This window comes from Monodon monoceros, unplaced genomic scaffold (genome assembly GCF_005190385.1).
Source record: "Monodon monoceros isolate NGI ecotype Baffin Bay Population unplaced genomic scaffold, NGI_Narwhal_1 Super_Scaffold_21, whole genome shotgun sequence".
Taxonomy (NCBI): Eukaryota; Metazoa; Chordata; class Mammalia; order Artiodactyla; family Monodontidae; genus Monodon; species Monodon monoceros.
Window position 1 is genome coordinate 38,690,848 of NW_021703778.1, and position 23,994 is coordinate 38,714,841.

Below are 23,994 nucleotides of genomic sequence, written 5' to 3' on the forward strand. Positions count from 1 at the left end.
AAAATGGTTTCTCCTAAACTGCTGAGTTATATTCTGCCAGCATCCAGGTACTCTACTGTTAAACAGGTTTATTTTGGTGGTGAAGGTATAGCTTGGTGTCGGGTGATGACCTTGGCCAAAAGAAGGGAAAACATTGCATCTATGCTGAAAGGAGAAAAATTATATTTGCCTTTTTGCCTGCAGACGAGAGAAGAGAGGGGAGAGGGGAGGAGAGGCTTTCCTTATGCAGCTAGTCCTGGGCCACGAGCTTTGTGCTTTGATGTACTCATAGCAATAACGCAAGGCCCTGCTGCCAGGAAACAAGTAAGTGTGTTGTCACACAAGTTGATGCCAACACTCTGCTTGTGCAAATACTCAGGACCCAGTGCCAGGCTCTGCATCTTCTCTGCCAGGGGGAAGTGCAAGCACACGGTCACCTGTGTCTCAGGACCGAGAGGCTGGCTTCGGAGAAGGGCTTGTGGCAGCAGGGGAAAGGGCAGCCTGGCATTTAGATGAACGATAACTGCCTTAAGTGGTCAGTGAAGGTCCTCCCCTGAGGAGGGGCCAGCCTCTGAGGTCAAGACCCCACGATTAAGAGGTGATAGAATCTAAGAGAGCACAAGTTCACTGGCCTCTTAGAGCCTGGACGCAGCAGGGCACTGAGGCTCCCAGCAGCAAAGCTGTGTGCGTTCCCCCTGGGCGCCCTGTCGACGGTGCTCCCCCCACCTGGCTCCCGGCGGTGGTGCCAGGCTTCCATTTCTGGCCCTAAGACCATTGATCCTTTAGGGTCCCCTGTGTCCTGTCTACTTGTAGGCCCTCTCAGGCAGTACCTTCCTTTTCGATGCTCTCTTGGGAATAAAATAACACTTTCTAAAACCACAGTGTATGGAAGATTTCACTTCTGGAATGATGGAGACCGCCTGTGCTTCCTCTTCTCCACGTGCCCCTCCAGATCCATTCTTCTGCCTGCGAGGCTGGCCCTCCAGGGATGGCACCACCCTGCTCCCCTGCTCTGGTTCTTGTTGGGCTCAGCCACTGGGCATGTCAGGTAGCCAGAGGCTGGAGCCATCAGCGTGTTTCTGTCCTCTCCCTCTGCGGGCCACGGCTTTGGCAGAGGCCGCATCCCTGTGACTAGAGCGCCGCCAGGTTCTGGGGGCTTGTCCCTCCCCGGCTCCTGCTAGTCCTTGAGTGCTGCAGCCTCTTTATCCCCTGACCCTGCCCACGCCTCTCTAAAGGACTTTCTTTAAGCTTCTCTTTTGAACCGCCTGTTTCTTGCTCTGTTAAACTAATTGCTCCAGGCCCTCTGTCCACCCGAATAAAGGCCAAACCATATCACATCACAGAGCGGTTTCTCACGAGCCCCATGTTTTTTACGCAACGTGTTTATATATAGTTTTAAAGTGTAACTCCTTCCGTCGGTGGTTTCGACACAAGAAGCCTCCAGTTGGGTTCCTTTAGTCATTGGTCACAAGTTAACCTTCATAGGTCCTGCTAAGGATGGAAGAGAAGGCAGTAGAGAGACATTTTCCTTCTAAATTCACATTCAGGTCTTGGTCCTTTCCCTTTCTCTAACCTGTGTAACGCAGCAGCTTCCCTACATAAGAGGGCATTTGTGCATTTACTACACAGGGTTCAGGCAACTCGCAATGCTCGGCTGGCTGTGCAGGCGTGGAGCCCCTCGGTGGTCGGCAGGCCCTTCCTGCAGACTCCCCTCCGACAGACATGCACCTTTTCATCTCCTGGTAATGCTCTCATCCTTGGTCCTCTGTCCAAGGAAGAGGGGGGTCTCTCCTGCTGGGTCCCCAGAGGCCCCACCTTTGGCTTCTGTGTGGCATCCAGGGACCCCAGAGTCCCGACTGAGCAGTCAGTGCTGCCTGGGAGCCTGGCTGAGCCCGCTGTGTCAGCACCACCCGGACTCGCTTTCCTGCACGTCTCAATTTGGGCTCTGCTCTCGCCCATCCCTCCACCTCCCCTAATTTCTAGAGAACCCTGTTTTATACCACTCTACCCTCCCTCCTTTAGGGTCATGCAGTCTCGGGTGTTGGGGTTGCTGACGCCCACGGAGTGTGTAACGCAGCCTTGACTGTGGGGAATCTCTGATGGTTCCAGGACCACTCTCCCGTACTGTTAGGGCTAACTAACTTTAGACACGCCTGCTAACAGTGCAACCTGCTATCAGAATACTCCAGAGGTAGGAGGCACAAAGCTCTCAATTTGGGGCCAAATTACAAGTTAGTAAGAAAAGTTCCTAATGAGCTCTGGAACCCTTAGTTAGGGGGCTAAAAAGGAAATATGTGAAACCAAAGAGGAAGGTGCCTGGTACTTAGCGGCCCACATTTACATCTTAATCCTTCCATTGAGGGTCTCACCTCAATTCACAATCTCGTTTTCAGGAGGAAGTGGGGGGTTACTGTTTGCAATGCTGGAAGCAAAAAACCCACAAATTACTACAGATGGTGGAGATATTTTTATTTTTTCAGAGCAGCTGCAGCATTTACTGGTTGGCATCTGGGCCACAGCTGCTCCTGTAGCTCCCTTCCTGTCCAGGAGAGGCACTTCTGGGCATACTGGTCTCCAGTCGAAGGAACAAGCAAAGGCCATCCCATAAGGAGGCAGAGCTCTCCCTTACTGTCTGAAGGGTCTCTAACAAGCCCTCCCTGGAGAGAGCTCTGACAGTGTGCTTTCCATGACATCCAGCTGGAGGTGGGACTTGAGGTCAGGTTCAGGTGCAGGCTTCCTGCCCATCACAGCCTCCGAGCCTTCCTGGGGCGGCAGCCGTTGTGCGGGATGGGGGTGTTGTCTGTGATTGAGATCACTTCCAGGCCCCCCATGGTCAGTCCCTTGATGGCAGACTGGAAAGAGAAGGAATAGCAGGATGGCACGGTCCCAGAAACGATGCCCCAGTGTGTCCAGACAGGGCTCAGAGAGGAACCGGTCGGGGGTGAGGGGGGTGCAGCGTAGGGATGAGAAAGCTCACTGGCTCTGATATCTACAGTCCCAACCTGATGCTCTCACAGAGCTCTCCCTACCAACCCCTTCACCAAGCCCTCAACGTCGCCCACATCTCCAATCCCACCTGCCACGTCCCACCTTGCGCTTTACAATCTAAGAACAAAGACTGTTGTAAATCTCAACGCATCTTAAGCATTATGCTTTTGTAGTTTCCTCTGCCTGGAATGATCCCCCCTCCCCCAATCCCATACGCATACCTGGTTAGTCCCTCGTCATTCTCAAAAAATCAGTAGAGATGTCACCTCTTTGGGGACACTTTCCTGATCACACCCAACAGGCTCCCAGCACCCTGGGCACAAGCTTTACCACTGCACTCACTAGTCTGTACTGAGGGACCCATTTGTGACAGGCCCCCAGGGGCCACCTTTCTGTTCCCAGTGCCTGGCACACAGCAGGCACTCTGTAAGTGTGTGATGAATTGAAACTAAGTGATCAGGGCTTGCTTTGAGAAGCTTAGGAGATTAGAGGCAATGGAAAGAAACTTCAAGCTGTTAGGGGAATCCACTACAGGGTCCACTCTCCCTCCTCTGCTCTCACTCCCGTTTCTCTCACTAACTGAAGAAGCAAGCACACATGCTGGGCTGCGAAGAAGCGAGGTCACTTACCAAGCGCCCTGGCCCCAGGCCTTTAACCACAACTCGGACGTGGGTCACACCCTTCCCCGTAGCTTTCTGAAGAGGAGCAGCAAGTGGTTAGTGCTCTGAGAGAGAAGTGCAACGTCCAAACCCCTTGCTACTGCCACCTGGAGCAACAGGGTTATGAGCTCCATGGAACAAGCACCCACACATGTAAACAGGCAGAAGACAGGGAAGGAAGCAAAGAGCAGATGGCCGAGGTGCAGGACAGACACCACCAGTCAGCTGGGATCTCTTTCCGCCCAGGACAGCACTGCCACCTAGTGGATACTTCTAAATATTGCTCAGATTTTTCCCAGGTGGATAAAGGCAGAATTTCAGAACATAAAGTGCCCTGGACTCCAAGGCTAAGCCTCAGTACCCTCTTAGAAAGTGTTATCTTATCATTTTAATCTTTAGTTACAGTTAAAATTTTCTTTCTTGGGCTTCCCTGGTGGCGCAGTGGTTGGGAGTCTGCCTGCTGATGCAGGGGACGTGGGTTCGTGCCCCGGTCCGGGAGGATCCCGCATGCCGCGGAGCGGCTGGGCCCGTGAGCCATGGCGGCTGGGCCTGCGCGTCCGGAGCCTGTGCTCCGCAGCGGGAGAGGCCACAGCAGTGAGAGGCCCGCGTACCGCAAAAAAAGAAAAAAAATTTTCTTTCTTGTTTATAAAGGCAGTTTAAGCAGAAAATCTGGAAAACACACAGGTCACTCAATCCACCATGCAGAAGCCACCGTTAACACTGACATATTTAAGTGTATAAACCTGCCCACTGGTGGCCATTTAGTGTGTTTTGATGATCACTGATACATAGCAATCAGTATTTTAGGGCATCGAGCTTTGTCTGAAGGTCAAGGTTTTCCTTCCAGAGATACTCCCGGTTTGGCAGTGAGGCCTGTGTTGTAGCAGACAGTGCCCAGGCTCTGGTCCCAGACCTGGCAGGGTCAGTTCAGAGAACTGGACTGGCTGCATGGCTCTGAGCAAGCCACACACTCTGAATCCCAAATGACTCTTAAAAACATGGGTGATACCAAGGGTCTTCTGAGGATTCAAGATAATGAATGTAAAGTGTCTGGCATATAGTAGATACTGAATAAATACACCAACTGCAGTTCACTGCCACCTTGCTTCTAGAAAGGTCTGCAACAGTTCACGCTCCCTCTGATACTGCAGGAGAGTCCTCACATGCCACACCTTCTCCAGATGGACCATTACCACAGCCACACCCCACCCACCGCACTGGTCTTTAAATCCAGGAGGCTTTGGTGAGCCTTCAGCACCTGGCTCCTGCCTCTTCTAGAATGAACCGAGTGTTTCACTTCTACTGCAGCTGAGAGAAAGAGAAAAGAGAAGCGTTTTCACACGCCTCTTCAAACCACCCCCCATGTTAGGGTAGCCAACAAGAGTTGGCCAATACTCTTGCTTCTGAAGAGCCGCCTCAAGGACAATTTTCCTGCCAGTGATCAGCCATGCAAAAAGTGGAGCCCAGCACAGAGGGAGCCAGAAAGAACACACACTTACCGCCGCGGCAGCTACGCCTGCTGTTTGCGCTGCAATGCCTGTGCCCTTCTTGGCATTCTGAAACCCCTCCGTGCCACAGGAAGCGCGGGCAAGGGGCTGGTGAGCGGCAGAGACTACCTGGATCTGTGTGCTGGGAAAGGAGGGGAGGGGTACAGAATATAATGGCTCTTCAAGGGAGTAAGAGAGCGCTAACCCATGCCCAGACAAGCCCGAGTGTGAAAGAAAAAGACCGAGTGTGAAAGAAAAAGACCGTTAGCTGCTTTCACTCTGAGCTTATCCTGTAGGAGGTGCCAGGAAAGGTCAGAATCAACCCCTAAACCTCATTAAAAACTGACAAGTCATATAAAGAGAGCCGTTATGCATGGAAGGTTTGGGCTCCGCCCCCTAAATTCATGTTGAAATTCTAACCCCTAATGTGAAGGTATTGGGGGGTGGGGCCATTGGGAGATGATTAGGTCATGAGGGTGGAGCCCTTATAAACTGGATTAGTGCCTTATAAAAGGGACCCCAGAGAGCTCCCTTCCCTCTTCCAGCATGTGAGGACACAACGAGAAGCCAGCCATCTGCAACTTGGAAGAGCTGTCACTAGAACCCGATCCTGCTGGCACACTGATCTCTGACTTCCAGCCTCAGAACTGTGAGAAATAAATGCCGTTTAAGCCACCCAGTTTGTGGTATTTTGTTATAGTGGCCTGAGCTGACTAACAGAAGCTCCATAATCTGAGGGTGCTAAGTGTCATCCAGAGGAAAGGTGGCATATTTTCCTCCTAGTATCTTCCCTGTAGCCAGTGTTTAATTAGATTCAGGGTCCTTTCTGGCTTCTTCTTTTTTTTTTCCCCTAAGAAATTAGATTTTCACATCAGGTAATTTTTAATGATTTTTCATTGGTAAAGTTTCAAATATACACAAAAGTGGATAGAATAATGTCTGAACTCCCATGGACTCACCATTCAGCTTCAACAATTACTAACTCATATCCAATTTGGTTTCACCTATAAACCCTGTTTCTACACCCCTCTATCCCCTAACTAATGGATTATTTTGAAGCAAATCTTAGACCCATCATTTCATCTGTAAATATTTCAGTATATATCTCTAAAAGATAAGGACTCTTTAACAAGTTAAATTAAAATTAAGAATAACTTCAAGAAATCCTTAGATATGCTTTCCATTTCCCTCTTGATCACTGCCCAGTTTCCTGGTCTGAAGAGCTCCCTGAGAACTCACCACAGAGGGAAGTAGAGATTGGTTATGGGGAGACCTGCTGGAGCTGGCCCTGGGTTCAGGCCACCTGCTGTTGGCCTGGCTATGGCTGCCATTTCCCTACCACGGCTTCTTGGGTTTTCTACACTGAACAGAGTAGAAATAGACAAGAGAATGGCTTGTCCCTGAGACAACCTCAATAGAAATCTACAGAGTGGGCCACAGACCCTTAAAAAAGCAAACGAACAAAGAGAGCTTACCTATGTCCTTAGCAACCTGAGAAGAGGAAAATCCAGAGGCTCTCATTCCGAGCTTACCAGATGAAAGCTGAAATGCATCCTATGGCACCTCGCCTGTGCTCACCCTCTAGCCCTGACTACCAACAGTCTCTTGTATTGTTCTCTAAATTGCTTCATAGGCGACTCTTGACCAAACACCAATCCCATCTCCAAATGGGGGCTGGTGTGCAAAGATGTTACTGATGTCAGCAAGGTTTCTGTTGCCAACACACAGTTGGGAACTTACCCAGCACTGTCTGAAAGCCACACAGAACGCTAGTCTTCCAACCTTGTGCAGCCCTACAAAGGCAGAGGTCGGTGCACGGTGGCCCAAAGCGAGTACTTTAAAGCAACCCTTATTTGGTGGTTTCCATTTTGCTTAGTTAGTAAATCATATATTCTGAAATAATCTCTCTCATTTATTAATCACCCATCCCCAGTACTAACACTTAACAAATACTTTCACAGAGGGACTTTCTGGCCCTAAAATATACTCTTCTCCAACTCTTGAGCAGAACCAGGAAATACAATTCCCAAGGACAGCAATGAAATCTTATGAATGGGATATGCCTAACCTAGTTCACATTTTCATGAAATCTGAACAAATTACATAAAGAGAGAGGTGGTCTCCCCAAACCAGGAGGGAGCCTGGGGGAACCTCTGCATCAGCATCTGCGTGCAGAACGTGGCAGCCTGACTTGTCTGCTCCCTCTGAAGGGGAAAGAAGCCCACTCTAGCCCTACCAGGTGCTCCCTTCCCTGCTTACTTGTTGTACGATGCTTTGATGTGTGCGATTGGGATCTCCTCAAATTTCTTTCCTGCCCACCTCAGAGAACTCTCTTGTCCTGGAATTGGAGGGTAAATGCTGCAATTAGAAGAAAAATTTTAGGTAAAGTTGTCCTGATTTTTTTTTAATTAAAAAAAAATTACAAGGTTTAAAAAAAGCCAACAGTACAGACAAACTCATAATAAGAAACAGCAGCTCTCTGCCTCAACCTGCTCCTGAGGTCACTGCCCCCAACCCTTCTGGTGCTGCTGCCACATCTGTGAACACGGTGCTTCAGCAGCCATTTCCTGAGTTGCTGACTCTAGACACAGCTAGTGACTTTCTGCTGGGAGGAAAGAGAATTTAATCCATGCTCCCCATCTTCCCCTGTTCCTTCTAGTGTAATCAGATCACTCTCCAGTCCTCTATAAGCTACTCTTTCTGCATTAAAAAAAATAAAGTCGAATCTCTATTTCTTGTTTTATCAACCACAGATATCTTGACTATATTATTGTTTGTTTGTACAAACAATATGATTTTTCATATCATATTGATAAGACAAAATTATCTTAATAAAAAAGACAAAATTATCTTAATAATACTTATAAAAATCATTATTATTAAAAGAAAATCCCTGGAATAGAGGTCAGCAAACTTTTTCTGTAAAGGGCCAGATAGTAAATATTTTAGGTTTTGCTGGCCATAAAATTTCTGTTGCAACTACTCAACTTTGCCACTGTGGTGCAAAAACAGCTACAGACAACAGTAAGTTAATAGGTGTGACTACTGTCCAATAAGAAACAGGAAACTGGCCAGATCTAGGTAGGGGCCAACTTGCCAACCCCTATCCTAGACCAGCGGTTGTCCATGCTGGCTGAACAGCAGGATCACGTGGTTCTGATGCTTACACTCCACCCCAGACTTCTGGATGGGGCCTGAGAATCCATTTCTGAAGTAGCCCAAGTGAGTCAGAATGTGAACTCAGGGTTTAGCACACTGGCCTAGACATCATGTTGAGTTCAAGACCCCTCTCTATCTCAGTCCGATCTGTCCTCTGGCTGTCTCTCGGTCAGGACTTCATTTTCAGGTGGAGAAACTGAGTACAAATAGGGGAACAGGGTTAACAAGGGAAGCCAGGCCTTGGGTCGAGGGGCTCTACCTTGGTCCAGAGCTCTGCTCACCACCTGCGCTTTTTTTTATTCTAGACTCGAGCAAACCTGCTGCTGCACCCTGCTTACACGTAGAGATCAGATCAGTGTTTGTATCCCCTCAGCCACCTGAACTACAACGGGTTCTGATTTAGAGAATGCACTGTTAGCTGAGCATTATCCTCTTGACTGGCTTCCCTAGAGAGATTTAAAAAAAACAAAACAGTAAACACAGTGGTATTCAAGAGTTACAAGTGTATTCTTTCCTGCTTGGCCTGATCTTAGAGATGATTTAGCATCTCAGCAGGTTGCCAGCTTATCAGCCTACACTGAGGTGGAATGTGGACGAGGCTCTGAGATGACATTAATATTTAAAACATTATCATTTCCCCATTGATAATTTCCCCTATTGACTTGTGGGTCAAAAACTTAAGCCTTCTAAAGTCTGAATATACCAGCATAATACCTTTTATATAGGGCAAGATTTTTGAACTAGGAAGGATTTGGAGCTTGAACCATTTAACTGAAGGCACAGACAAGATCAAGCTTTTAAGCCTCCCAGGTCCAATGTACAAACGAACAAGTGGTTCACCCCGAGGCAGCCCAGAAACAGGAAAGACAAAGCTTTCTGCCGCTGTTCTGCTGCCTCTTCATACCCATCCTCAAACCAGGCCCGCACACACGGCATCTCTTGCAAATGGCTGACAAGGATTGAAAATAGCCTGCACAGTTGGGTAGAGAAAAATAGACAGTAGTGCAGCAGTACCTACTGTCTCTCTCTCTCTATCACAGTTTCTTGACCTCAGTACTACTGACATTTTGGGCAAGAGAATTCTCTGAAGGGGGGCTGTCCTGCACACTGTGGGGTATTTAGCAACATCCCTGGCCTCTACCCAACTAGACATTGTTCCTCAAGTTGTGACAACCAAAAATGTCTTCAAACATCGCTAAAAGTCCCCTTGGAGGCACAGCCGTCCCAGGCTGAGAACCGCTGCTTTACTTTAATGACTTCTAACATCCAGTGGGCCCTCATTGCTGGCAATCATACAGCGCATCCACAGTTCAATTACCCTTTCACTGTCCTGGATGACTATTTTGTACCTTCTTTTGTCCCCTCAGACCTCCAACTCCTTCCTGCTTCCTCACTGCCCGCTGATGACCTTCACAGAGAAATAGAAGCAATCAGAAGTTCTTCCAGCTCCCACTACCAAACATCTGTGCCCACAATCTCTGCCTTCTCTCCTGTTATGATGCTCCACTTGTGTGTTAGCCCCTCAAGGACAGCAGTCCGGCATCCTCATTCTTTCCCCTCTCTACTGCATCATTCCCATCAGCAAAACATGTGGTCATTTCCCCAACCTAAAAACAAACAAAAACCTCTTGATCCTAAAGCCTCCTTTAGCACCTGCCCATTTCTATATTCCCGCTCAAAGAAATGACCATACCTGCTGTTTCTTCCTGTCTTCTATTCTCCTTGAACCCACGCCATTGAGACCTTAGCCCCTCATACCTCCACCGAAAATGCAAGGTCACCGACCAACTCACAATGTTAAGCCCAATGAGCAATTCTGTCGTCAGTCTATGGACCTATCATATCAGTAGCATTTGATATAGCTAATCTCTCTGCCCTTCAACCACATTAAAAAAAAGCCCCACAAAACCCTCCAGGTTTTCTTAGTACTTCTCTGGAGATTTCTTCTTTTTCTTTTGCTGATTTTTCCTCATCTCCCAAATCTCTAAATGCCAGAGGCTCCAGGGTGCTGTCCTTGGACCTCTTCTTCTCTTTGTTTACCCTTTCTCTCTTGATGATCTTGTATCTTAGAGTTTTAAATATCATCTAGGGACTTCCCTGGTGGTCCAGTGGTTAGGACTCGGTGCTCTCACTGCCAGGGGGCCCTGGGTTTGATCCCTGGTCAGGGAACTAAAATCCCATAAGCCTCATGGCAAAAGAAAAAAACCCCAAATCATCTATATGATGAGTCTTCCAAATGTATACCTCTAGCCCAGATCTGTCCCCTGAACTCCATTTTTTTCTTTTTTTTTTTTTTTTTTGCGGTACGTTGGCCTCTCACTGTTGTGGCCTCTCCCATTGTGGAGCACAAGCTCCGGACACGCAGGCTCAGCGGCCATGGCTCATGGGCCCAGCCGCTCCGCGGCATGTGGGATCCTGCCGGACTGGGGCACGAACCTGTGTCCCCTGCATCGGCAGGCGGACTCTCAACCACTGCACCACCAGGGAAGCCCTGAACTCCATTTCTAATAGTCAATATTGTATCTCCACTTGGATGTTAACAAAGCATCTCAAACTTAACCACCCAAATCCAAGCTCCTGCAGTCTCCCCTGTCTTAATGACAACTCTATCTTTCCAGCTGTTTAGGCCAAAAATTTTAGAGTGCTCCTTCAGTCCTCTCCTTTTCTTACGTCTTACATTAACAAACCCTGTTGGTCATCTTCTAAATGTATCAGTCTGACCATTTATACTACCTCCACAGCTGCTACTCTGGTCCAGGCCAGCATCATTTCTTACCTAGATTACTTCAGTAGTTTTTTGGCTGCTTAGGAGACTTCTCCCATCTTCCACCCTTGCTTCCCTACAGTTCAATATCAACACAGTGGCCAAAGGGACCCTTTAAGATGTAAGCAGGATCATGTCAATCCTCTGTTCAGAATTCTCCAGTGACTTCCCACTTCACTCAGAGAATAAGCTGAAGTCCTCATGATGGCCCACAAGGCCGACAGGATGTAGCCCTGCGTGCCTGCTGCACCCCTTTGTCCTCTTGCCCCCACCTCCTGTTTTTACTCATCACTCCACGTTGGCCTTCTTGCTGCTGCTCTCAAACACTAGACACACTCCTACAATCTGTCGTATTTGTTTTTCTTGTTTTCTATATACTGTCCCCTATCCACTCGAATTTAACTTCTACGGGGGCAGGGACTTCTGTGTGTTTGGTCACCAATGCATACCCAACACCTTGAACAGTGCCTGACATTGCTGAGTGACTATAAAAGAATCTTGGCTTAAATTCCTTTGGCAGCTCCCCACTGCCTACAGTGGGGACTGCGTAAAAGCCCCAGTGTTACAGATAAGACCCTCAGCATTCGGATTCCTTCTCACCCTGCTGGCCTCATCTGCCATCACACATACACCTGAATACACTGCATTCTTTCACAATGCATGCGTTACACAGACTGTTAGTTTGCCTAAAACGACTTTTCATCTTTTCCAGCTGAACTCCCATTCAAGTCAGTTCTTAGCTTCACATTATTTTCTTGGCACTCTTGCCTGATTTCCTCCAGAGTCAGACACTCACTCTTTCATACTGCAAAACAACCATCTCTTACCTCCAATATACCACTGGTCAGATTATGGTGAAAACATTTGTATGTCTGTCTTCCCTGGTAGACTATGAACTGCTTGTGGGGAGAAATGATCCTCTGCATTTGTATCCCCAGCACCTAGCACGGTGCCTGGCACCAAGCAGGTTCTTAGAAAAGGTTTGTTAAATATAGTGAAGTATAAGTAGCACAAAGAGGTAGTGGCACTGTGGAAAGCAAGTTACCAAGTCGCTGGGGCTAAGCACAGAAACCACCCTGGACCTTAGACCAACTCAAAAAAGTGCGTAACATACACCCTAGTGTAGCCACCCATCCCCGCCCGCTTTTGTGTCCGAGACCCAGGGAAGGTTGTTAGTCTGACGTGATCCCAGAGGGAAACAAAGGTGATATTTACTATACAACTTCGACGTTCACTCATTCATTCATCAAATGTTCATGAGCATTCATTTTGTGCCAAAGCTCATCTCATTTGATCCTCACAACCTCTTCCGGCGTTATCTCCACTTTCAGACGAAAAAGCTGAGGCTCAAAGATTAATCTGCATAAGGTCCCGCAGATGGCAAGTGACAAAGAGTTGGGAATTCACTGGTTCTCTGACTCTGGAAAGTGGTGCCAGTCTCCCGAGGGCTGGACCTAAGCGGCCCTCACCTGAAGCTGCTGCGCCTCGGAGCTGGCGCCGGAGCCTTCGCCTTCTCAACTTCCGGCTTGGTCCCTGCGTCTTGCATCTGCTGGGCGATAGTGTGGATGGTGGGGGCCGGCACTCCGGCCACGGCGACCCTGTGGAGAAGGAAAGCTCGGTGAGGTCCAGGCCTAACCGAATCCTAACTGGAGTCCAGGTGTCTCCTGGGACACGGGCAGGAGCGAATTCCCGCGGGTGGCCGTAGGCTCGGAGGGGATAATCATTGTTACCTGGTCGTCGGTGGCCCAGCCCATAACCGCAAGAGCCAAAACCCCGCGTTTCTTACAACCTGCATGACGTGAGTTGACCCCACTCAGCTCCCGTCCGCGGCGACCGCGGAGCTTGGCGGGGCTGGAGCGGAGCCAGCACCACGAGCGTTTGTGGGGGCGTTGCAGAGGAAAAGTCACCTGATTCCTTTTTATAACGTACATTAAAGATTTTTATTCCCATTTAAATGCTCCATAATAACTATCGTTGAGAGTGGCAACTGGGAGTCCTCCTCCCTTTTCCTAGTTTTCTAACATGAGATCTTCGCCCACCCCTCCATATTGGAATGGTTCGTTCTACTAGTTCCGGGGAACCTAGCTTTTCCCGTCATGCTGTGCCCGCACTGCCTTGTGGGAATATAGGATTGGCCCAGGACCTCGCTGGGAGCCGCGGTACATTGTGGGAAGGTTGACAGATGGCGGGGTGTGTAAGGCTGACTGTATTAGGGGTGGCGAGGTGCTGGCGGCAGTTCGAGGGCCCCTGGACCCGTAGTCTGAGTTCTCGCAGCTTGGCTCTCGCGGCCGCACCCTCGAGCAGCGCGTCTCCATGGCGCTTGCTGGGCGCGTTGTGCCTGCAGCGGCCACCGCTGGTCTCGAAGCTGCTGACCCCATTGCAGGAAGAGATGGCGGCTTTGCTACAGCAGGTGGGATTGAGGTGCGGGTCGTCGCTTCTGGGTGCAGTTGGGGAAGCAGTAGAGGCACGCTGACTTGCGTTTGATCCCGATTCCGCCACCGATTAGTTTGTGTGACTTTGGGCAATTTACTTCATTTCTCTGAGCTTCAGTATACTTACCTGCAAAATGGTGCCTACCTTACTGGTTTGGTGTGGTACGTAGTACGCGTTCAATAAAAGGTACTTCGTTTTCATTGAGCTTTTCTGTTGTTATCGTCGGCAACTCTTTGGAGATGCTCTCCTTTTTCAGTCAATATACTGGGTATGCGATGGTGAACAAGACGGATTCAGCCCTTATCATAGGTAGTTGACAGTTTAGAGAGGAGAAAGTGTTATGTGATGAGCGTAAGGAAAAGGCAACGGGCACATCCGTAAGATGTCTGTGATAAAGTCTTTTGTGTGAGGGGCAAGTGAAGAGACATGGGCAAAAGCGGTGTAGTGGCTATGAGGATCTTAAATCCCCATAGTGATTAAAGGATATTATGTTCCCCCAGAACCTGAGACGTTTTTGTCTTGGCTACTGAGAGATAAAAACTTCACTTCTGTCCTTTTTACTTGGCTTATTAATTTACTCTGCAAGCATTTTATTAATCGCCTTGTAGATAATCATTTAGGACCCACTTTGTACAGACACTGCTAAGTGCTAGGGATGTAGTGGTGAATGAGACAGACATAGCTGTGGTTCTCAGAGCACTTCAATTTGGTGGAGGGGGCATCAGTCAATAACCAAATAACCACATGATGATGGAATTGAAGTCTTTGGTAAGTGTTGTAAAGGAAAACACAGGGTACTGTAATAGTGTTTAACAGGGACATTAATTTGATTTTAATGGGAGGTGTCATAGAATATCTTTCTTAAGAAAGTGATATTTTAAAAAAAGTGATATTTAAATTGAGATTTGAAGGATGAGTAGGGATCTCCCAGGAGAGCATGAGGGAAAACATTCTAGGGAGAAGGAATGGCATCTGTAAACTCCCTGAAGCAGGAACGTTCATGGTGAGTGAGATTCTAATCAAAGACTGGCCTGACTGGAGGGAGGTAAGTGGGCAGGCAATGCCTGTCCTAGTCCGCTGTTCTTTGTGGCAGTCTTGACCTCCAAACACATTCTAATGTTTTAGTAAATATAACTCAAGCCCAAAGTGCAGCTGATCTTTTTTTCTCTGTTTTCTCTGTGGTGTTTTGGTTGTATGTCTGTTGGGTGGTAAACTTCTGAGTCTGTCAAGTGCACTGTAGCTCTGTTTTATTTTTTTTTTTTGTCCTTTTAATTTTCCCAGTTTGGGGTAGATTTTTGCTCTTTTAATTTTCCCAGATCGAGATAGAGAGAAGCCTGTATTCAGACCATGAGCTTCGTGCTTTGGATGAAGCCCAGAAACTGGCAAAGAAGAAAAGCGACCTTTATGGTGAAGAAGAAGATGAGCAGAATATATTGCTGTTGCAGGATTTGGAAGACATGTGGGAGCAGAAATTCCTACAGTTCAAACCTGGAGCTCGAATAACAGGTTTGTGGTCTTTTCAGGCCAGTTAGAGGTAGAAAAGGGGGGTATTCTGGTTCCCAAAGAAAGGATTCTTGCTTAACCCCTGCTTGTGTTTTAAGTAACAAATAATTTCAAATGATAGAACTTCTTTCACGTGGGAGAAAAAGAAATTCTTTTCCCTGTTCCTCACATCCACCCTAATATAATTTTTTCAAGGTCTGTGTTATTTTTGAGTGGGATGTAAGGGTATTGGGATAGCCTTATCTGTTTCAGTTAAGCCTCAGGAATGTTATCTGGGTTTAACTCCTAGTTTGGGACTAAGAGTGGGGTAAATTAAGTGTTCCACTAGTCTCCTGTATTTTATCTGAAATCCCTCCCAAAGCAGGGCGTTGAGTTCTTTTATTCTTATTTCACGATGAAGACTGAAGAACAGAGAAAGTAGGGGCTGGTTAAGTCAGTAACAGTGTCAAGACCGATGAAATAGTAGTGTCCGGGTATTGCTTCTTTTCCAGAGGCTCAAAGTACTTTGTGTTTGGCTCTTCAAAGGAGGAGTTCAGCTTTTGGTTTCTTCTTGTTAAATTTTAGTTTCCTCAAGATTGTGAGACTGTGTCCTGAGAGAGGTCAGAGTTAGAGAGACGGGTCAGGGTTCTAATTTGATTATAAGTTCTTTGAGGGCAGAGGTTGTGGCTCTACCTTAAAGGAGGACTCTAAAACTCTAATCTTCTTTGTTCTGGCAGAACACAGTCCTCTTGTCTCCTGTGACCCCCTCTTTTCTTCACAGAAGCCGATGTAAAGAATGACCGAACCTCAGTGCACCGGAAGCTAGACAGGAACCTCATTCTGTTGGTCAGAGAGAAGCTTGGAGACCAGGACGTTTGGATGCTGCCCCAGGCAGAGTGGCAGCCCGGGGAGACCCTCCGCCGAACAGCTGAACGAACCCTGGCCACACTCTCAGGTGAGTTCTCTGCCTCCCTCTAAACCCCACAAGACACACTTCAGACTCAGCCTGAGGATTTGCAGGCTGGCTGTGGGCCTGGCTTTAAGGGTAGGAGGTTGGAAGGTTAATGGAAACTTTGATATTTATAAAATTTCAGCTAAGAAAAAATCTTAGATCAAGTGAGATTTTTTGTGCCACTGAGATTTTCTTTTTCTTAAATATTTATTTATTTTGGCTGCGCCGGGTCTCAGTTGTGGCACGCGGGATCTTTAGTTGTGGCATGAGGGCTTCTTAGTTGCGGCATGCAGACTTCTTAGTTGCAGCACGCATGTGGGACCTAGCTCCCTGGCCAGGGATCAAACCCAGGCCCCCTGCGTTGGGAACAGGGAGTCTTACCCATTGGACCACCAGCGAAGTCCTGGCACTGAGATTTTTAAATTTTATTTTATTTCTTTTAAACTATTTTCTTTTCTTTTTTTTAAAATAACATATTGGTTTTATTGATGGCAGAAGAAAAAATTCTTTCACTTGTAAAAGGTAGTTGCTTTATCTGGCTCCATATTTTTTCCCATTCTTTGTGTGGGTTGATTTTTTTTTTTCCCCTAAAATCTGTTTTTTCATTCTCCAAATAATAATATCCACAGTGGCTGCATTTTATTCTAAAGGGAAAGTAGGAGGTCTAGTCACTGGCTTGTTTCTAAACAAAGACTCTTGTCGTACTCGTTCTGAGCCGGGGGAGGTTGGTAAAGCTGCTGGGTTGGCTGAGTGGATCGTCTTGGCTGGCCATCATCTCCTCTACGAGGCTCAAGAGTTTGGCTGTAGATGCTGTCTTCCTCCCATCTCCCTATTTGAATGGGCCTGATGTTGTTTAGTAGCGGCTTCTTCATAGTTCCTGTACTCAATGAATTAACAACTGCTGTCATACCTGAAGGATGGAGAGTTTCCGCTTCTGATCACTAAAACTTGTCTTCCCAACAGAGTGCAAAACATTCACCTTCTGGTTTCTACAGTTTCGCATTCTCCATAGGAGTAGGTGATTCTAGGACTTTTTTTTTGTTTAATTGGCCCAGATCTTCTTTGGGGCCCAGTATTGTAAAATATTTTGTCATTATAGGGTGTAGCTATGAGGGGTCCTGTTGGCTTAATAGATCCTACTCGCTTTCCCTTCAGGCATTTCTGTCTCTCCACTCAACACCAGTGATACTATTCATTCCAGTGGGATTCTGGTAATCAATACTTACATTAAAAGGTGCTTCAGTTCTTATGACACTGAAAGCTTCATTATTTATTTTTCATGGTTTCTTGTCATAAAAATGATCAGGATTAGCTGTTTGGTTTTCTCTCTTTTTTAAAAAAATTAATTAATTAATTTTTTGGCTATGTTGGGTCTTCGTTGCTGTGTGTGGGCTTTCTCTAGTTGCGGTGAGCGGGGGCTACTCTTCGTTGTGGTGTGCGGGCTTCTCATTGTGGTGGCTTCTCTTGTTGTGGAGCACGGGCTCTAGGCACGTGTGCTCAGTAGTTGTGGCACGCGGGCTCAGTAGTTGTGGCACACGGGCTTAGTTGCTCTGCGGCATGTGGGATCTTCCTGGACCAGGGCTTGAACCTGTGTCCCCTGCATTGGCAGGCGGATTCTTAACCACTATGCCACCAGGGAAGTCCCTGGTTTTCTCTTTTCCTACATTTTTGATTCTTATAATTTATGGATTCTTCGGGAAGTGGATTTTTTTTTTTGTGCCTCTGCATAGTATGAATCTTTTGCTTTGCACAGTTACTCCCCCTCCCCCCCTTTTTTTTTTAAAGCAGCATTGTTGTGCTAAGAACTTAGAGGATATGGAATTTCTTTAGTTCTGTCGCATCTAGAATATGGTCTATCCACACTTGATTTTCTCCTCAGCTCATACTTCAGATCCTGAAGAAGTACTCAGTTTTGCAGAACCTGTTTCTAGGTAACCCACTGCCTTCTAAAATTGACTTTGAATTTTGGGTCTCTTTGAAAATGAGATTTTTCATTTCTTGGCCATCTGGTATCATCTTGAGGAAGATACCTTGGTTGGTTATCATCTTTTGCTCCATTTTGTTCAGTATTTGACAATCTGTGTTATCCCTGACAGACCTGTGATTTAGGTTCTACCCCAGAGCCCAGTGCAGAGGCAGCCAACTGAAAAACACCCCGACTTTCTATGAAAGAGGCTTGTTTGTTTAACATAAAGCATCGGTCTGGGGGAGCAGGCATCCAATTCAGCACACATCTGGGGGCCTGTGGAAATATCCTGTGGGGACAGAGGCTGGCAGATGCCGTCCCTGTGCTCTCCCTCACCCCCACAGAGATTTTAAAATTTATTACATTCAAAATTGATGTTCCTGCCAGTCTCTCAGCCTGCTTCTCTTTTTGTCCTTGCAGGCTTCCTTATTGGCATCACCACTTACCCATTCACCCAACTAGAAACCTCAGAGTTATCCTTGACCTCATTGCAATATCCATAAGTTCTTGAGTCCTATCTAGTCTGTTCTAAATAGTCCCCTCTTTATTCCTGCAGCTTTTCTGGGAGGCTTTTCACTTCTCACTTGTCCAGATTTTCTCAGTCTTGGCATTATTGAAATTTGAGGAGGGATAATTCTTTGTGGGGGCTTCTGTGCCTTGTAGGCTGTTTAGCAACATCTCTGGCCTCTACCTGCTAGATGCCAGTAGCACTAACCCATCCGTACTCCCACTAGTGTGACAACCAAAAATGTCTCTCGACACTGCCAGACATTACGTGGGGAGTGGAATTACAGTGGTTGAGAACCGCTACACTGGACGATTGAGGTAGATGCCAAGTGAGTTCCCCCTTGCTTTTGTGTTGTCCTCTTCAGTGCTGCCAGAATGAGCCTTCTAAAACACAAATCCCTTGTCACTTCTCTGCCTCAAATTCTTGAAAGATTCCCCATAAAAGCAGACTTTCAAGCAGGGCCTACAAATCCTTTTTGCTCTCGTCCTGAGCTCATCAGTATTTCGTCTTGCCACTCATTAATGTATATTCCAAGTTCTAACCTAGCAAACCTTTTGCATCCCATGAATAATGTGGTTTTTCATACGTCCCTGTTTTGGGACCTGCTGGTCCCTGACTGGAATGCTTTACTCCTCCCTAGTCTGACTGGTCAGTACATTCTACCTTCTGTGGTGGAACCTTCTGGGTAGAGAGAGCTACTCCTCCCTCTAGGCTCCCATAGCACTTGTGTGTGCCCTTAACTCAGTTTATGCAGCAAACATTTACTCTCTGCCTACCATTTGCTGGACGCTCTCCAGGCAGTGGGGTCACAGTGATGAACAGAACACTACCCATGCTTCCTGGAAGCTTATGTCCTAGTGGAGAAGGCGCTCTTCACGTATTCCATTGCCGTTTAATTGTTTATTAACACGTTGTCCCTCCCCAGCCAGAATTCTGACTCCCTTGAAAATATGGATACTGTCTATCCCTCTCAGTCATCCCAACTCTCAGCAAAGTATCTGGCACATAGTAGGTACTTGCTGAATGTTTATTGAGTAAATGATCTGGTTGTGTAAGTGCACAGCCACTTTTCTGGCTCTGCCAGCAGCGTAAGTACCTGCTAATGAAATGTCAGCAGCCAGTGTGCACCCCCTTGATCCTTTCCTGAGAGTGACCTGTGTGGCCTGCAGGAGAGGGAGCAAGACAGAATGGAATGGGAGGGGCTTTTGCTGCGTTCTCGGTTTCCTTAGCCATCACACAAGAGTTGGCAGCTGGGTTTCTTGCCAGGATCATTGGACTCAGAAGCTTAGCTTCCCTCGGTCAGTCGTTCATGTTCACGACTGGTGCTCAGCTCCACCTCCTGTGCACCACGTGGAAAGGGGCTCTCCTTGGCACCACGCTTTCCTCCTTTGAACATTCCCGTTGCCATAAATAAGTGTGAAAGGATATATTAGTATTTTATAGGTGCATATAAAATATGTTGATTTATTTCAAATTCATTAAAATCATAAATAAAATAATTAAAATGGCAAAGAAAAGGTCAAGCAGTATAAAAGTATAAATATAAAACAGTCAAAGTCTATTCTTTTCCTCCCCTTTGGTGCACTTCCCGAGTAGTTCTGCAAGATGGAATTCCTAGAGGTGGAATTAATGGTCAAGGATGGACACATTTACATTTTTGATAGGTGCCACCCAAGTGTCCTTCAGAATGTACACAGCATGTGACATTTTCAGGAGTTGGGTATAGGAGTGCCTGTTTGTCTAGACCTCACCAACATGTGAAATAGTCTCTCTTTAAAATTTTTGCCTGTCCAATCAGTAAAAGAAATGATCTCTTTTGGATTAGCAGTTTCCTGATTGCTAATTGATCATCTTTTCATATATTCATATGTTTCATATGGCTATTTGTATTTCTTCTTCTGTGAACCGCCTGTTCAGATTCTTTGCTCATGTTTGTAATGAACTGTTTTTTTTCTTTTTGATTTAATTACATTTAATCCATTTCCCCAGATTATAGAAAAGTAATATGTATTCATTGAATTAAGTGGAAAATACAGAAAAGTATAAAGAAACATGCCAGCATTATTCCACCACCCACAGATCCCCACTGCTGACATTTTGTATCATAGGTGATTTCACATAATACGTGAATTCCTCATCTAATGCTGATGCTGTTGTTATTGTTTGTAATATTGAGAAAAGCAATTCATTGTATATGGTGAAAAACTATCAAACAGTGTCTGCTAAATGTAGTATAAGAAGTAATAAGTAATTTTCCCATCTTAGAGGCAATCACCATGAACACTTTGTGTATCCTTTTAGAAACTGCAAGCACATACATATTTTATCTGTTCCTTTTTTCCACACAGTGGGATATACATGGTTACATACCTTCCTTTCTCTTCTTATACACAGCTTTTAAGCATATCTCTATATCAGCAGGTGAAGACATATCTTACACTTTCAACGCCAGTGTAATACTTCATATATGTATGTACTGCAGTTTGTTTAACCAGTGTATTGCTTTTACAAGCAAAGCTGCAGTGAACATCTGTGTACACTCCTCTGTGCTCACATGGGCAAATAACTATATCCAGGAGGATGAATTCTAGAAGCAGAGTTGCTAAATCAAAGGGTTTGTATAATTAAAATTGGTATCTCTTGCCAAATATAGCACTTGTACTAATTACACTCCCACAGTATGTTTGAGAGATCCCAGTTTTCCCTTATCCTTGACAAGCAGTGTACAGCTCAAAGTTTTTTTTTAAATTAAATTAATTTACTTATTTTTTTTATTGGGGTATAGTTGTTTTACAATGTTGTGTTAGTTTCTGCTGTACAGCAAATTGGAGTTCCCTGTGCTACACAGAAGATTCTCATTAGTTGTCTGTTTTATACATATTAGTGTATATATATGTCAGTCCCAATCTCCCAATACATCCCACTCCTCCTTTCTCCCCTCGGTGTTCATACGTCTGTTCTCTACATCTGTGTCTCTATCTCTGCCTTGCAAACTGGTTCATCTGTACCATTTTTCTAGATTCCACATATATGTGTTAATATATGATATTTGTTTTTCTCTTTCTGGCTTATTTCACTCTGTACGACAGTCTCTAGGCCCATCCACGTCTCTACAAATGACCCAATTTCGTTACTTTTAATGGCTGAGTAATATTCCATTGTATATATGTACCACATCTTCTTTATCCATTCGCCTGTCAGTGGACATTTAGGTTGCTTCCATGACCTGGCTATTATAAATAGTGCTGCAGTGAACATTGGGGTGCATGTGTCTTTTGGTATTGTGGTTTTCTCTGGGTATATGCCCAGTAGTGGGATTGCTGGGTCATATGGTAATTCTGTTTTTAGTTTTTTAAGGAACCTCCATACTGTTTTCTGTAGTGGCTATATCAATTTACATTCCCACCAGTAGTGCAAGAGGCTTCCCTTTTCTCCACACCCTCTCCGGCATTTATTGTTTGTAGATTTTTTCATGATGGGCATTCTAACCTGTGTGAGGTGATACCTCATTGTAGTTTTGATTTGCATTTCTCTAATAGTGATGTTGCAGCTCAAAGTTTTTGAACTTCGGTAATAATGATGTGTTTTACACATCAAATAGAAAATAAATTTGTATTTCTTGAATTATTAATAAGACTGAGCATCTTTTAATGAGTTTATAGTTCATTGATAACTATTTTCATGTGAACTTCTTGTTCATATGCATGGTTCATTTTTCTTTTAGAGTTGTTTTTTTCCTCATTGATTTCTAAGTAGTACTTATACCTTAAGATATTCCTTTGTTGAATGTGTTGAAAATATTTTTCCTAGTTTGTCATTTTGTCTGTGACTTTTGTATGCTTCGTTTTTCCTTGCAGAAAGATTTTAATTTTTATGTAGATAAATGTTTTTTCTGTTTTGGATTTTTGAATTTTGTGTCTTGGTTAGGAATTCCCCTCTCAAAAAGGATACAGAAAATATCCCACATTTTTTTTTTTATGGTACTCTTATGGTTTCTTTTTTCTTTGTGAAAAATTTTTAAATACAGAAAAATTCAGAAAATATTAAACCTCTATGAAACCATCAATCCAGAATGAACAAACCATTTATGAAAATTTTAACTTACTGTTAAATCTTTGACCTATATGGTGTCAATTTTAATGTGAGGAGTGAGGTTGGGATCCAGCTTTATTTTTTCCTTTTAGCTAGCCCATTCTCCCAATGCCATTTAGTAATTAATCCATCATTTTCCCATCCTTTGAATTGCTGGGTTGGGGTTATTAACCCATTGTTGTAGATTGCAGATGTTGTCTGTCCATCTGTCTTTGCCTTTTACCTTTGGTCTTCACCCTGCAGCAGTCAAATTGGGTCCTTTTTCTACTTTCCACATGACATTGCGTTTAAAAGCCTGACAAGAGAGAGGCATGGGCATATATACACTACCAAACGTAAGGTAGATAGCTAGTGGGGAGCAGCCGCATAGCACAGGGAGATCAGCTCGGTGCTTCGTGACTGCCTGGAGGGGTGGGATAGGGAGGGTGGGAGGGAGGGAGACGCAAGAGGGAAGAGATATGGGAACATATGTATATATATAACTGATTCATTTTGTTGTAAAGCAGAAACTAACACACCATTGTAAAGCAATTATACTCCAATAAAGATGTTAAAAAAAAAAAAAGCCTGACGAACTTTGCTTTACAGATACCAAGTGTCTTGGTCCTTCATCAACAGATGGTGACAGGGCTGAGTCTAGAAGCTCGGTGCTCTGACTCCCAGGTAGTGATATTTGGGCTGCATTGCTGACTTCAGCCTGAGAGCAGTAGCTTGGCACGAGGAATGGACTCAGTGAATCTGGAGCCTATGGGCCAGGAACCTTTGGATTGAGAGGAGACAAGCGTCTTCAGGAATGACCCTAGTTCTCACTCTCAGGGATTGCTTTTACCTCAGGCTGGAAGTGGCTCTCGCAGAGACCCCCAATGATTTTGGGCGCCATAGTAAACAGGTGGGTGTATCCTGATCTTCCGATTCTGTTCCCCCCTTCTCAGAGAACAACATGGAAGCCAAGTTCCTGGGAAATGCACCCTGTGGCCACTACAAGTTCAAGTTCCCCCAGGCAATGCGGACAGAGAGCAGCCTTGGGGCCAAAATATTCTTCTTCAAAGCACTGCTGCTAACTGGAGACTTTTTCGAGGCTGGGAAGAAGGGCCATCATGTGTGGGTCAGTAAGGAGGAGCTGGGTGACTATTTGAAACCAAAATACCTGGCCCAGGTTAGGAGGTTTCTCTTGGACCTTTGATGGACAATGCCCAGACAGGTCTGCAATCGGGCCTCAGGACGTTGGGTTGCCTCTTCTCTGTAGGGAATATCAAGCAGCAAACTAAATTCTGAGAAATAAACAAGTTTATCATTGTGTGGGTCTCTGTTGATTTGTTCTTTGAGGACTACTGGCTTCTTTCTGTCAAGAGAGAACTGTCTGTTAGGGTGCCTTTCCCTTTTTTTCCCATGCTCATAATTGAGTAGGATTGTATTACTTTGTAGTGAATCAACTGGCTTCATGGACCCAGGAAGAAAGAATGGAAGGAAGTGAATCAACCTTCTAAAAGCCTTGAGTTCTGTGAAAGCTTCTAGGCCCCTGAAA

General features: G+C 45.7%; 3 protein-coding genes across 6 annotated transcripts in view; 2 read left to right on the top strand and 1 right to left on the bottom strand.

Annotated features, from left to right (window-relative positions):
• Window positions 1-7,337, top strand: part of DET1 (DET1 partner of COP1 E3 ubiquitin ligase) — a 56,371-nt gene extending 49,034 nt beyond the window's left edge. Inside the window, exon 6 of the mRNA XM_029237493.1 lies at window positions 5,659-7,337. Within this exon, the coding sequence (XP_029093326.1) occupies window positions 5,659-5,665 (7 nt within the window). The 3' untranslated portion in view covers window positions 5,666-7,337. The remainder of the gene's footprint in view (window positions 1-5,658) is intronic.
• Window positions 1,493-13,088, bottom strand: MRPS11 (mitochondrial ribosomal protein S11). 3 transcript variants are annotated; one of them, XM_029237499.1, is made up of 6 exons: window positions 12,966-13,088; window positions 12,506-12,634; window positions 7,373-7,471; window positions 5,126-5,255; window positions 3,597-3,662; window positions 1,495-2,831 (listed from the first exon to the last, which is right to left on the bottom strand). In XM_029237499.1, coding segments are annotated over exons 1-6 (534 nt in total). In that variant the 5' UTR covers window positions 12,968-13,088; the 3' UTR covers window positions 1,495-2,723. The 3 variants fall into 3 exon arrangements, with proteins under 3 accessions (XP_029093333.1, XP_029093332.1, XP_029093331.1); XM_029237498.1 differs by lacking the exon at window positions 12,966-13,088 and adding an exon at window positions 12,767-12,906 and having other exon boundaries at window positions 1,496-2,831; XM_029237500.1 differs by lacking the exons at window positions 3,597-3,662; window positions 12,966-13,088 and adding an exon at window positions 12,767-12,906 and having other exon boundaries at window positions 1,493-2,831.
• Window positions 13,089-13,213: 125 nt separating this feature from the next.
• Window positions 13,214-23,768, top strand: MRPL46 (mitochondrial ribosomal protein L46). Of its 2 annotated transcripts, none has more exons than XM_029237496.1 (4): window positions 13,214-13,446; window positions 14,786-14,975; window positions 15,733-15,906; window positions 23,402-23,768. In XM_029237496.1, exons 1-4 carry the CDS (start codon window positions 13,219-13,221, stop codon window positions 23,650-23,652), a joined length of 843 nt encoding a protein of 280 aa, XP_029093329.1. In that variant the 5' UTR covers window positions 13,214-13,218; the 3' UTR covers window positions 23,653-23,768. The 2 variants fall into 2 exon arrangements, with proteins under 2 accessions (XP_029093329.1, XP_029093330.1); XM_029237497.1 differs by having other exon boundaries at window positions 13,227-13,457; window positions 23,402-23,760.
• The last annotated feature ends 226 nt before the right edge of the window (window positions 23,769-23,994 follow it).